Source organism: Nerophis lumbriciformis, linkage group LG27 (genome assembly GCF_033978685.3).
Source record: "Nerophis lumbriciformis linkage group LG27, RoL_Nlum_v2.1, whole genome shotgun sequence".
Classification (NCBI taxonomy): Eukaryota; Metazoa; Chordata; class Actinopteri; order Syngnathiformes; family Syngnathidae; genus Nerophis; species Nerophis lumbriciformis.
The window spans coordinates 7076536-7089674 of record NC_084574.2 but is presented as its reverse complement, the minus strand read 5'-3'; the positions used below and the strand labels follow the sequence as shown (position 1 = coordinate 7089674).

At 38.0% G+C, this 13139-nt stretch overlaps 2 protein-coding genes across 2 annotated transcripts in view; one reads left to right on the top strand and one right to left on the bottom strand.

The window, feature by feature from the left end:
* spag5 (sperm associated antigen 5) overlaps positions 1 to 3845 on the top strand; it is a 53740-nt gene extending 49895 nt beyond the window's left edge. Inside the window, exons 22-24 of the mRNA XM_061922936.2 lie at positions 2753 to 2827; positions 3003 to 3083; positions 3172 to 3845. Of these exons, the coding sequence (XP_061778920.1) occupies positions 2753 to 2827; positions 3003 to 3083; positions 3172 to 3243 (228 nt within the window). The 3' untranslated portion in view covers positions 3244 to 3845. The remainder of the gene's footprint in view (positions 1 to 2752; positions 2828 to 3002; positions 3084 to 3171) is intronic.
* A 4380-nt stretch (positions 3846 to 8225) lies between these two features.
* On the bottom strand, positions 8226 to 9787 carry foxe1 (forkhead box E1). Its single transcript, XM_061987866.2, has 2 exons — positions 9610 to 9787; positions 8226 to 9525 (listed from the first exon to the last, which is right to left on the bottom strand). Exon 2 carries the CDS (start codon positions 9514 to 9516, stop codon positions 8476 to 8478), a length of 1041 nt encoding a protein of 346 aa, XP_061843850.1. The 5' UTR covers positions 9517 to 9525; positions 9610 to 9787; the 3' UTR covers positions 8226 to 8475.
* Between the last annotated feature and the right edge of the window lie 3352 nt (positions 9788 to 13139).

Here is a 13139-nt window from a genome sequence, read left to right as displayed (position 1 = left end):
ATAGTTTGTGAAGTGGTGCTTGCTCCCAGTTTTAAACAGAGGTATAACTTTAGCTATTTTCATTTCATTTGGAAATGCGCCGGTTTGAAATGACAAATTACAGATATATGTTAATGGTTTTGATATCCCTGTAATGACCTTTTTTACCAATGCCATACTAATGTCATTGGAGTCAGTGGACATTTTGTTCTTACATTTGTTTACAATATCCAACACTTCTTCTTCACCTACTGCATTTAAAAACATAGAATTGGGATTTCTCTCCAACAATCCCTCCATATTTTTACCAGTTGTCCGTGGATCTGGGATTTTTTTTGCAAGTTCGGGTCCAATACTTACAAAGAATTTATTGAAGGCATTAGCCACATCTTCCATATTATCATTTTCTTTACCATCATTCGTGAAATACGTTGGATAGTTAATTGAAGAGGTACTGTTTCTTATAATACTGTTTAATAAATTCCATATTCCTTTGATATTGTTTTTATTATCATCTAGTAATTTCTTATAATACTCTCTCTTATTTGACCTTATAATATGAGTTAATTTGTTTTTATATTTTTTATATTTATTTTCTGCTTCTTTTGTTTTCAATCTTATAAATTCTCTGTAAAGAGTGTTTTTCTTTTTGCAAGCATTTTGCAATCCCTTTGTGATCCAAGGACAATTAGTATATTTTCTTTTACTGGTGCATTCTTTTATTGGGCAATTTTTATCATATACTGACCTAAATATTCTCAAGAATATATTGTAAGCGCTATTAACATCACCATTTTCATAAATTACATCCCAATTCTGCTCCAGTAAATCATGTTTAAATGAACTAATAGATTCCTCTGATCTCGTTCTTCTGTATTGGGTTGGCTTTTCTATTTTTTTTGTCCTGTAGTTTCCATTAAATATCAGAAAAACTGGGAGGTGGTCAGTGATATCTTTGATCAATAGCCCACTTACGGTCTTATTCTCAATATCATTAGTGAATATGTTGTCGATTAGAGTGGCAGAGTGGGACGTAATTCGACTGGGTCTGGTGATTTTGGGATATAGACTCATACTGTACATTGTGTCAATGAAATGATCTATATCATTATTTTTACTGGGATTTAACATGTCAATATTAAAGTCTCCACAAATGAAGACAGCTTTATTAACATTACTCTTCTTTGAAAACAAGCATTCCATCCAATCTGTAAAACATTCAATGCTTGTACCTGGCGATCTGTATATACAACTAATAATGACATTTCTACTTTTTTCCATACAAATTTCAACTGTTAGACATTCAAGTAGGTTATCAACCACAGTTGTCATATCATCCAGACGTTTGAATCTCAAGGTGTTGTCCACATAGATTGCCACCCCTCCACCCCCCTTGTTTTGTCTATTCATATTAATAAAGTCATAACCATCCAGTTCAAAATCTGTCACTTTTTCACTGTTAATCCAAGTTTCAGATACTGCAATTATGTTAAATGGTTGAGAAAAGGTGTGTAAATAGTCCTTGATGTCCTTGAAATTCCTGTTTAGGCTTCTACTATTAAAATGGATAATGGACAATTTGCCTTTAGTAATAATATTCTGGTTGTACTGTTCATTGGTGTAGTAGCAGCAGTTCTCATTGATATTGAGGAGGAAATTATTGTCCGGGTCTATATCATGTTCCAAGTCTTGTAGGTGGTGCTCAGTGTATTGAGATGCTTTCAACTGTACATTGTCATATTCACTTACCAACTGAATTATGTGGCTAGTGTCATCTTGCGTATTGTCAATGTGTGTCATGATTGTGTTTAATCACTTTTACCTTACAGTCCAGTTCAAACGTCATATTCGTTCAGATCTTCGATGTTTCTAATCACCAGCACTTTGGCGTTCTCCGGAGTACCGTTGAGTTTGATGAATACTTTACAGTTTGCAGTCCAAGTTTGTAGAATTTTCTTCTCTCTCCTCATTTGGCGTGCTTTTCGGGCTATATCAGCATTTCGTTTGGTCAAATGGTCGTTCATATACACGGTTGTTCCTTTTAGCTTTCTTCCCTGTTTTAGCAACGCGATCTTGTTCTTTCTGTTTACAAATCTCAGGACTACGCTCGGCTTGTCGTTTGTTCCTCTCCTGGGCAAAAGGTGACATGCTTCGATACTGTTACAGTCCAGTTGTATGTCCTTGGACTGCATGAATACCGCCACCTGTCGCTCCATTGAAATGATATCCAACTCCGCCGGCTCCTCTCCTTTCGCTGGGTTTACCGCTCGTGCGTAAGACCGGGGTTTGATGCTAAGTCCGGTGATGATGACATCATTAACCCGTGTGTACTGCTCAATATCAGCAACTCTGTTCTCCAGGATTGCGATTTTCTTATCTTTCTCCAGATTGTCAGCCCTCATCTGATCCAGCTGCACAACAAGGGCCATGATGGTTTTCTGCTGCTCCTTGATCGTAGCAACTTCCTCGATCAGAGTGTCGATTGACTTTTTAAGTTCGCTATAATCAGCCTTGGGCGCCATCTCGTCTTTGTAATAGCGCTCCGGCTAGTTACTTGTTAAATTAATTGCAAACTTTCTCCTTACATTATTAAACTTAAATGTTTGGAGTAAAATTTGCGAGCGCCGGTTCAGCTACCGGAACAGGAAGACATTACTTCATAAAAGTTTAATTATTGACTGAATGTTTATTCCACTATTGATTATATGACATCATTAGTCTTTAAAGTGGAAAGTAACATGCTTATTTCAATGCCTTATCTTTACTTCATCAGGTGGACAGACTGAAGACGGCACTTCAGGAAGCAGAGAAGGCCCGAGGTAAACTGCTAGAAAGGGCCAAGCGACACGTAAGTGGACAACGCTCGCACACACACACACACACACACACACACACACACACACACACACACACACACACACACACACTATTTGGCATTTTTGTTGCAAAAATCGCGTGATCTCCGTCGTGTTGCGCGAAGCCGTAAGACGTCTAGTGCTCATTTTGTCGTCACCTGGCTGCAGCAAATGATCCACCAGATGAACCAGCTGAAGAGCGAGAAGGAGCTCCACATGTTGAACAACATGATCAATAAAGTGCGAGAGGTGAGCGCCGTTCGTCTCGTTGCAACGCATTTCTGTTTACATCAGCTTTGATCAATTTTTTTCAAAAAATGTTGGGATTTCCTTGCAGATGTTGCTTTGTTTGCCCGACCTTATGAAGAACTCTGAGCATCTCCAGCAGATTTTAGAATATTTAGGCTGACGTGTTGTAGCTTTTGTGTTTGCTTTGTTACATATGATGTCTTAAGTTGTATTATTTTTAAATCTGTTAAAATAAAATATGAATGAAAATATTAAACGTATCGTAAATCTCTCCTATAATGTGCCTCTAACTTCACTCTAAGGGGTTTTTACCTTTTCTATCTTTATTGCAAATATTTAATACATCACCAAGGCATTTTTTTAAAATATTTGTTTATTTATTTTTTTCATGTGACTATTTGAATTTCTGACTTGACTAATAATCACTAACAAAAAATCCATTAACTTAATAATAGAACTAACAAATTGTGCCTTACACAATTCAAAAAATATATCTTTTTAGGCTTCCTCATTTTTGTAAAGCTTTGTATCAACCATATTTTACTTTTGTCGCAGTTTTAAAAATAAATATTTAGTGATCTTTTATAGAGTGTGAATGTAAAATGTGACTATCGACAATGTTAGTGTTATTACTAATTTAACGTTCATTATTGGAGAATCACAGCATTAAGGAACAATCTTGCAAAACTAAAAAGTGGCAAGCATTGCATTTCATAAACAAATGTATAGCCAGAAGATAAGAGAATGTACCGGTACGACTAATGAACATGCTAAATGCTAAAACCACATATACTGTATCTGTTATGTCATTTTGCAATAAACATTTTCTGATCAATGTGTCGTGTAACAAAGTGTACATCATTCAACTGTAGCGTTGGCACTTACGCTAACATGTTTGTAATAAATGAATATTTTTGTGTTATCTGTAGTTGCTGCATAATATAACGTTATGCATTTTGGACTAGGGTTATATGTTTAATTTTGGAAAATGATGGCTGCTTCAAAGCATGGCTGAAGAAGCAGCAAGTAACATGAACATGTTTTAAAGCTAAGTTGAAATGTCAATGAGGTTTCTAATCTCTCATGATACGTTTACGGTAGTTCAGTATCTTAATTTATTATTTTGTTTTATACAAAGCATGAGACTTTTTTTCCACCAGGGGGTGCTACGGCGCAGCAGCTTTAGAAAAACAAAGTAAAAACATTAAAACCTGGTCTGCTCACTTCAGTTTCAAAGTGACTCACAACTTGGAGTGTACACAATACAGAAAAACTATTTCTTATTTTAAATGCTAAATTGCGTTAAAAGTGTTCATGTTGTGAGAAAACGTTGAGTTGGGTGGAATATAATTCTTAAAAATAAATAAGACCAAGCAATGAAACAAGTGTTTCACAGCCTTATTTTAAATGCATCTTGTAGTATCTACAGTATTATTAATGTGACCGATACACTTAGCTAATCCAGGGGTCGGCAACCCAAAATGTTGAAAGAGCCATATTTGACCAAAAATACAAAAAAAAAATCTGTCTGGAGCCGCAAAAAAATTAAAAGCCATATTACATACAGATAGTGTGTCATGAGATATACATTGAATTAAGAGGACTTAAAAGAAACTAAATGACCTCAAATATGCCTACAAATGAGGCATTATGATGCAATATGTACATATAACTAGTCTAAATAGCATGTTAGCATCGATTAGCTTGCAGTCATGCAGTGACCAAATATGTCTGATTAGCACTCCACACAAGTCAATAACATCAACAAAACTCACCTTTCATGCACAACCTTAAAAGTTTGGTGGACAAAATGAGACAGAAAAAGAAGTGGCATAAAACACGTCCTAGAAAGTCGGAGAAAGTTATACATGTAAACAAACTATGGTGAGTTCAAGGACCGCCAAAATTAGTAGGACAAAACGGCGCTCGCCAAATACTCGAATCAGTGAAGCATGTTTGATATAAACAGTGTGCTTTATAACAATTAGGGAGGTTTGTGTCATGTTTGTCCTCCTACAGAAACTATATTAAAACAAAAAATAGATTTTTTTCCCCTCATCTTTTTCCATTTTTCATACATTTCTGAAAAAGCTCCAGAGAGCCACTAGGGCGGCGCTAAAGAGCCGCAGGTTGCCGACCCCTGAGCTAATGTATCCACCTTGCACCATCATTTTTTTAAATTTAGTTTTATATAAAAAAAGAAGAAGTGAAAATATGTAGTCCAGTGTATATTTTTTAAATGTCCACTGCAGAAGAAGCTGGTTCTCAGGAAGATCTGACTGTAGTCTGCTGTAATGGTCATGAAGCTTTTATTTTCAACATAAAATCCTGACAAGCTTTTTTTTCTCCCAAATTTGTATTATAGGGAGTGTGAGATTTTAATCTTAAACATAGGGACAAGCAGTTGGAAATGGATGGATGATATCTCTTCTTAGGACAAATATTTTGAGCCATGTCTGTCACCATGACTTTTTTTCCCATCCCCTGACAGTGTCATCAAGTGTTTTGCGCTAATAAAGTGCTTTCTTTCGAGTCTCATCTTGCCTGAAGACATTCACCGGATTGAGATGGCGCTGGGCTTTGCGGGCCGAACTATCGCGTTACAAGCCATTGTAGCGCTGAGCAGATTACCTTGTAAGTGTCTTAAGACGTCGGCTACAGATTCCACTGCGACGCAGCCGAGCTGAAGCGATTCAAACACAAGATGAACAACATTGTTGATGTTGTTAGTTAACATGAAGTATTTGCTCGTGACCACTAAACAAACCCTGAAATTAATCGTGGTAAAGAACACATACTTGCCAACCCTCCCGGATTTTCCGGGAGACTCCCGAAATTCAGCGCCTCTCCCGAAAACCTCCCGGGACAAATTTTCTCCCGAAAATCTCCCGAAATTCAGGCGGACTCAGGTCCATAATAACAAATATTTTATTTGAGTATTAACCCACAATTTAAACAGCGTACCTGCCCAATCACGTTATAACTGTAGAATGATGGAGGGCGAGTTCTTGGTTTCTTATGTGGGTTTATTGTTAGGCAGTTTCATTAACGTCCTCCCAGCGCGGCAACAACACACAACAAACAGCAGTCACGTTTTTTGTCTACCGTAAAGCAGTTTGTCTGCCGTAAACAGCAATGTTGTGACACTCTTAAACAGGACAATACTGCCATCTAGTGCATGTGGTAAAAGCACTTTTGTGCGCGCCACACAGCAATGCATCATGGTTCGAAAAATAGTGACAGAGAATAGAACAAGGATGGACAATTCAACCCTTAACTCAACAATGAGTAGATGAGTGTTATGTGTGTGTATATGTGTAAATAAATGAACACTGAAATTCAAGTATTTATTATATATATATATATATATATATATATATATATATATATAGCTAGAATTCACTGAACGTCAAGTATTTCTTATATATATATATATATATATATATCTATATTATCTATATATATTATCTATATATATATGAAATACTTGACTTGGTGAATTCTCGCTGTAAATATACTCCTCCCCTTTTAGCCACGCCCCCGTCCCACCCCGACCACGCCCACCCCCTCCCCCCACCTCCCGAAATCGGAGGTCTCAAGGTTGGCAAGTATGGAAGAACATCCTATAGAGCAGTAGTTCTTAACCTTGTTGGAGGTACCGAACCCCACCAGTTTCATATGCGCATTCACCGAACCCTTTAGTGAAAAATAAAATGTTTTTTTTTTTTTAATTCAAGACAAAGTTATATGTTTTTGGTAACACTTTAGTATGGGGAACATATTCTAAGTAACAAAGACTTAATTTAGAGTTATTTGGTTAGGGTTAGAGGGTTAGGGTTATAATAAGGCCATGCCGAATAAGGCATTAATAAGTACTTAATAATGACTAGTTAAGAACCAATATGTTACTAATTTGCATGTTAATAAGCAACTAATTAATGGTGAATAGGTTCCCCATACTAAAGTGTTACCATGTTTTTTTTGTTTTTTTTCCAACTTTTTTTATTGGCATTTTCAAATAGACAGAAAAAAGTGCAAGTCAAAACAGTACAATTTTAAAGTCAGTAAATGATTCACACCCTTTCCCTTAAAACCCAAACCACCCCGCTCAGGTCCCACTAACGAGGGACAAATGGCACAATTATGTAACAAGTAAGACGACAAAGACAGACACATTCTCACACACACACACACACACACACACACACACGAGGCCAGAGACAGACAGATATATATAAAAAAATATATATATATAATAATAATAATAATAAAATAAAATAAAAATTAATAATATATAATTAAATCAAAAATAGAATAAAATAATACTAATAAATAAAAGGGAGATTATTCCTCATCTGCGTCTGGGCATAGGTCAAGAGAGTTGACATACAGCAAAAAAGGGCTCCATGAGCTTTCAAATGCTTGAACCGAGCCTTTTAGCGAAAACCTAAGTTTTTCCAGTTTTAGATTGTAGAGAACCTCTCTAATCCAACGGCCGCGTGATGGGGGGGGCGAGCCAGCTTCCAATGAAACAAGATCAATCGCCTGGCCAGCAGGGTCGTAAAAGCAACAGCGCGTTTTAGTGGTACCGGGCACATGTTATCGGGGCATACGCCAAAAATGGCTGATAATGGGTTGGGAGGAAAGTTTTGACCGTATGCTTTTGTGTTACCATGTTTTTTTTACTGGTGCATAAAATGAACCGTGCATGAACATCACCTTGTTCAAACAACAAAACCAACACAGTGCATAAACTCACAACAAATTACACACCTGCAAATCAGTGTGACTTCTGCTGTTGCCGTTTCCGCAATACGCCGATAGGGAGAAGTTTTTATTTACAAGATGAGTCGGGTGTGTTTGGACCTCCGCCGAACCCCTGAGCCCGACTCACCGAACCCCTCGGGTTCCATCGCACCCAGGTTAAGAACCACTGCTATAGAGGGACCAGCATCCTCTGCAGTGGATGTTTGCGTTTTGCATAACAACTATTTGTAACTGACCAACAAAATAGATTACAATGAAATGTCCTACTCCTTTTCAGACATGTTTAAAGCTCAGATTTACTTTGTGCAAAGTAAACAAAACCAAAACGACCGCTTTTTTTTTTTATGTTGATGTTTTACCGTTAAAGAAGAAAAATGCTGTTCAGTTATTTATTTCCAAACACCACACATGCGTTGTCCTTAAGCAGACTTTCTTCATACAAGACACTCCATGTAAAGCCGTTTAGCCCAATAACTTATAGAAAGTCATGAAATCAATTCAAGGAAAAAACAAAAGTACACTTTCAGAGGACTTTAAAAGCCCAAATTCCCCAAAACAACAATAGATAAAAATATATTACATACAGTAATTGTGTGCGTTAGTCTCAAGTGTCTTATTATGGCTATCATATAGCAGACACGAACCTGTCCATGTTCCCAGGGTAGGGGGGATGTCGCAGGTAACCCCCTGCGTTGGCGATAGGAGCCCCAGTGCTGTTGTACTGGGAGAAAGAGCCCAGCTGCACGGGCGAAACCCTCCCGTAGTGGTCCGCCGTCTCTGAAGAGGGCAGGCGTCCTGCGGCGCCGTACATGCCGTTGTGGGCTTGTCCGTAAGGTCCCTGGGGCGCGTGGTGGTGTTGGTGGACGCTGGGGTGCCCAGAGTATGCAAACCCGGGGTGTGCGTTGGACCGGGGAGGCGCTGAGCCTCCGCAAGGTTGGCTTTGAAAACCCGGCGGTCCCAGGCTGCAGGGGCTGGATCCGCTCGGGTGCCCCTCTGGCGTGAAGCTCCGGCCGGGTTGCTGCATCACCTCCGGGCCTCCTTGTCCGATTAGGTTGTTGATGCTGAACATCCGAGTCTGACCGGGTCCAAAGCCGGGCGGCGATGAAGCCGGGTAGTAGCTGGACGTGAGCTGCTGCCCGTATGACGGACTCACGGTCATGTTGGGGTAAACCGAGTTGGAATACGGCGCCGATCTGGCAATCTGGACCGGCGTGAACACGGGGCTCTCGTGCACGTACGACGTGTAGGTGCTCAGGTCACATCGCTTGAACCTCTTCCTGCGCCTCAGGAAACTTCCGCTTTCAAACATGTCCTCGGCGTTGGGGTCCAAGGCCCAGTAGTTGCCCTTCCCCGGGCGCCCCGGCTCTCGAGGTATCTTGATGAAGCAGTCGTTGAGAGTCAAATTGTGGCGGATGGAGTTCTGCCATTTCCTGGAGTTGTCTCTGTAGAAGGGGAAGCGCTCTGTGATGAACTTGTAGATGCCGCCCAATGTCAGCTTGCGGTCCGGGGAGTTGGCTATGGCCATGGAGATGAGTGCGATGTAGCTGTAAGGGGGCTTCCCGCGCTGCAGGGGTCTTTTCCTCCTCCGACCTTTGGGCTGCTCATCCGTTTGCAGCGCGCCCTCCGCCGCAGAGGACGAGTCTTTCTCTTCTTTGACCACAGGCATTGTTGTGGCCTGATAATAAAAAGACAAACTCCAGTTGCTGCTCTCGAACGCCGTCTAATGTTAGTTGAGACAGGATCTAAACACCAAACTCACGGTATCGGAGTCCAAATCCTCGCATTCAATTCAGTCTTGTCGAGGCGGCGACGAGCTCGTCCTCCATGCGTGGGGTTTAAGGTGTGTTTGAGAGTGAGTCACTGCGCTTACCTAGAAAGATTACCTGAGGGGCCACGCCCCCCTTCAAGCATCACATGCTCCTGGCAGCATACCTCTTTGCTGCTATTGTTTCCCCTGCATGCTCGCCACTACTACAATTTCTATATCAACAAACCATACATGTCATCTTGAAATAATACGCTCTGAATGAATCGTTTCCATTTTTAAAGGGAATTTCCAAAGAAGACCTAACTTGGTAGCGCGCCCACTCGCAACTGTCCACCTTATCTCTTGCAAGATCTTTTTTTTTTTTTTTTTTTTTTTTAGACCTGCCCAAACATATTTCCTCTTCATAGTCAAGTGCTCACCTCCTCGAGTTAACCACTGGGAATTCACACGATATTCGAATTGAGAAAAAAAAACAAACAAACTATTTTTAAGCTCTATTTTTTGCTCGTCACAAACACTAAATATTGTTTTCAAAAATCTTAGTCATTTTGCTGATTAAGTGTTTATGTACATAAGTCATAACGATGATAATGCATAAACACAACCTTGATTGTTCATGTTTTATCATACTTGCCAACCCGGAGTCGGAGACTCCCGAAATTCAGCGCCTCTCCCGAAAATCTCCCGATTTTCAGCCGGAGCTGGAGGCCACGCCCCCTCCAGCTCCATGCGGACCTGAGTGAGGACAGCCCTTTTTCACGACGGGAGGACAACTGGGTGACAAGAAATAAATCATCCAGACTAGAGATGAATTGTATTATTATGTTTATTTTACCTAAAAATAAATATATTTATTAATTTAAAAAAAAAAAACTAAATACATTTTTACTATATTTTGCTAAAAACATCCAAATTAATTGTATTTTTTCTGACTCCTTATTACATCCAGGCATTAGAATTATACATTAAAATAAACATATTTGAAAAAATAATTTTGAATTATCATAATAATTCATTTAAAATGACCATATTTAATTATTAAAATAATTGCTTGTTTATCAACAACTTTAGCATTTTATTCATTACATTTTGAAGCTCTCAGAAGCCAAGTTATGTTATATTCCTTAATATTTATTTATGCAAGTTTGAAGTATCAATTATCTAAACACAGTTTTGTTTGCATATTTTCAGAAAGTAGATATATATATATACCGGTGTGTGTGTGTGTGTATATATATATATATATATATATATATATATATATATATATATATATATATATATATTGTTGCGTTTTGGACCAGTTGTTCCTCCCAGGGAATTCAAGTCACAATTAGCTCCCAAGCTCTTTACGACACTTAAAGCTGAGTTGAAAAACCACCAGAGACAGAATAGGTATTTTGTTGTATATTTTCAAAGCTTTGCCAATATACATTTTGAGACCAGTGTAACCCTAGAACATTCTATCGCGCCTCCCAAAATGGTCTGTCTTCCCAACGCCAAGAACCCCTCTTTCCTTCCCCCTCCCTAGCCATAATACAAGCACAACGTCTCCCTAGCCATAATACATTCCAAAGAACTCAAGGTTAACACACACAGTATACTTGCTGACAGAGCATCAAGAGAAGAAATGGAAAACACGAGCTGTTTTCAAATATGACTAAGAAATAAAAGAAGTACAACTTAAATTCGGATATATGTAAATATCTGCCTCCGACAATATATATATATATATATATATATATATATATATATGTGTATGAAATACTTGACTTGGTGAATTCTAGCTGTCAATATACTCCTCCCCTCTTAACCACGCCCTGCCCCACCCCCGACAACGCCCCCACCCCCCACCTCCCGAAATCGGAGGTCTCAAGGTTGGCAAGTATGTGTTTTATTGTCAGCTGGTTCCACATTTTTGTCTTTTGTTATTGCCACTAAAAAATATTTGAAGTTTTTTTTTTTTGTTTTTTTTTGATCTGTTCTTGTAATTTAGTTTTTTCTTCACTTAAAATTAGTATAACTGTAGATTCCTAATGAAGCCTTAGTTTGACGCTCCTCTACTTTCTCATGCTCCCGCTTGCTGCGGCAACAACAAACAAAACTCCAGACGCTCCTCTTCGTTTTGTATCGTTTACTTGTCAACTCAATCATTCAAAAACGTAAAACAATAACGACGTGGGAACAAATGAATGGCAAAATGAAGCGATTTTGTTACAGTAAAAAGTAAGAGTAAGAAAAAGTAAGAGTAAGGTAAAAAAAACTGTGTGGCTCAATTCCCCCGCACCTGACTGCCATTACCCATAATACATTGTGTCCAAAAGCCAACCTACCACACAGATCCTTCTGCCATATATGCAATTTAAACAGTTACGACATCAAATTATTTAGACAAATGTAATAATTATTCTATGCGTGCAAATAAAGTAAATAGTCCCATTTTGGCTGAATAAACATAAAGCACCTTCCATAAAAAGCCCCTAGAGTCCTCTCCAAGGTTTCTCATAGTCATTCACATCGACGTCCCACTGGGGTGAGTTTTTCCTTGCCCTTATGTGGGCTCTGTATCGAGGATGTCGTTGTGGCTTGTGCAGCCCTTTGAGACACTTGTGATTTAAGGCTATATGAATAAACATTGATTGATTGATTGATTAAAAAATGTAAATTAACTCAAACAGCATTTAGGCTCCTACAATAACATATAAGTAATGTAACATTTTATAAAATTATGAACTATTCTTTGAAACATTAGTTTACTATTGTACAATTACAAGGTTTTGCCAGAGTTTTAGACTTTTGAAAAATAAAAATTATAAAATGTAATTGTTGTAAAATGTTGTTTTTGAGAGCGTTTGTGTTGATCTATGCTTTTTTGCTTTTAATTTTTATGAAGTTATTCTCTATAAGTCTTGTTTTTTTTGTTTTTTTTTCAATCAAAATTACAATCCAATTTACCGTATTTTTCGGAGTATAAGTCGCTCCGGAGTATAATTTTTTACTTTTAATTTTTATGAAGTTATTCTCTTGAAGTCTTGTTTTGTTTTGTTTTTTCAATCAAAATTACAATCCAATTTACCGTATTTTTCGGAGTATAAGTCGCTCCGGAGTATAATTTTTTGCTTTTAATTTTTATGAAGTTATTCTCTTGAAGTCTTGTTTTTTTTTTGTTTTTTTCCAATCAAAATTACAATCCAATTTACCGTATTTTTCGGAGTATAAGTCGCTCCGGAGTATAATTTTTTGCTTTTAATTTTTATGAAGTTATTCTCTTGAAGTCTTGTTTTTTTTTTGTTTATTTTTCAATCAAAATTACAATCCAATTTACCGTATTTTTCGGAGTATAAGTCGCTCCGGAGTATAAGTCACACCGGCCGAAAATGCATAATAAAGAAGGAAAAAAAACATATATAAGTCACATTTTTGGGGGGAAATTTATTTGATAAAAGCCAACAGCAAGAATAGACATTTGAAAGGCAATTTAAAATAAATAAAAGAATAGTGAACAACAGGCTGAATAAGTG

What these genes read in the sequence shown, in the direction of transcription:
- foxe1 (XM_061987866.2), bottom strand. Translation starts at nt 9,516, where the DNA reads ATGCCTGTGGTCAAAGAAGAGAAAGACTCGTCCTCTGCGGCGGAGGGC.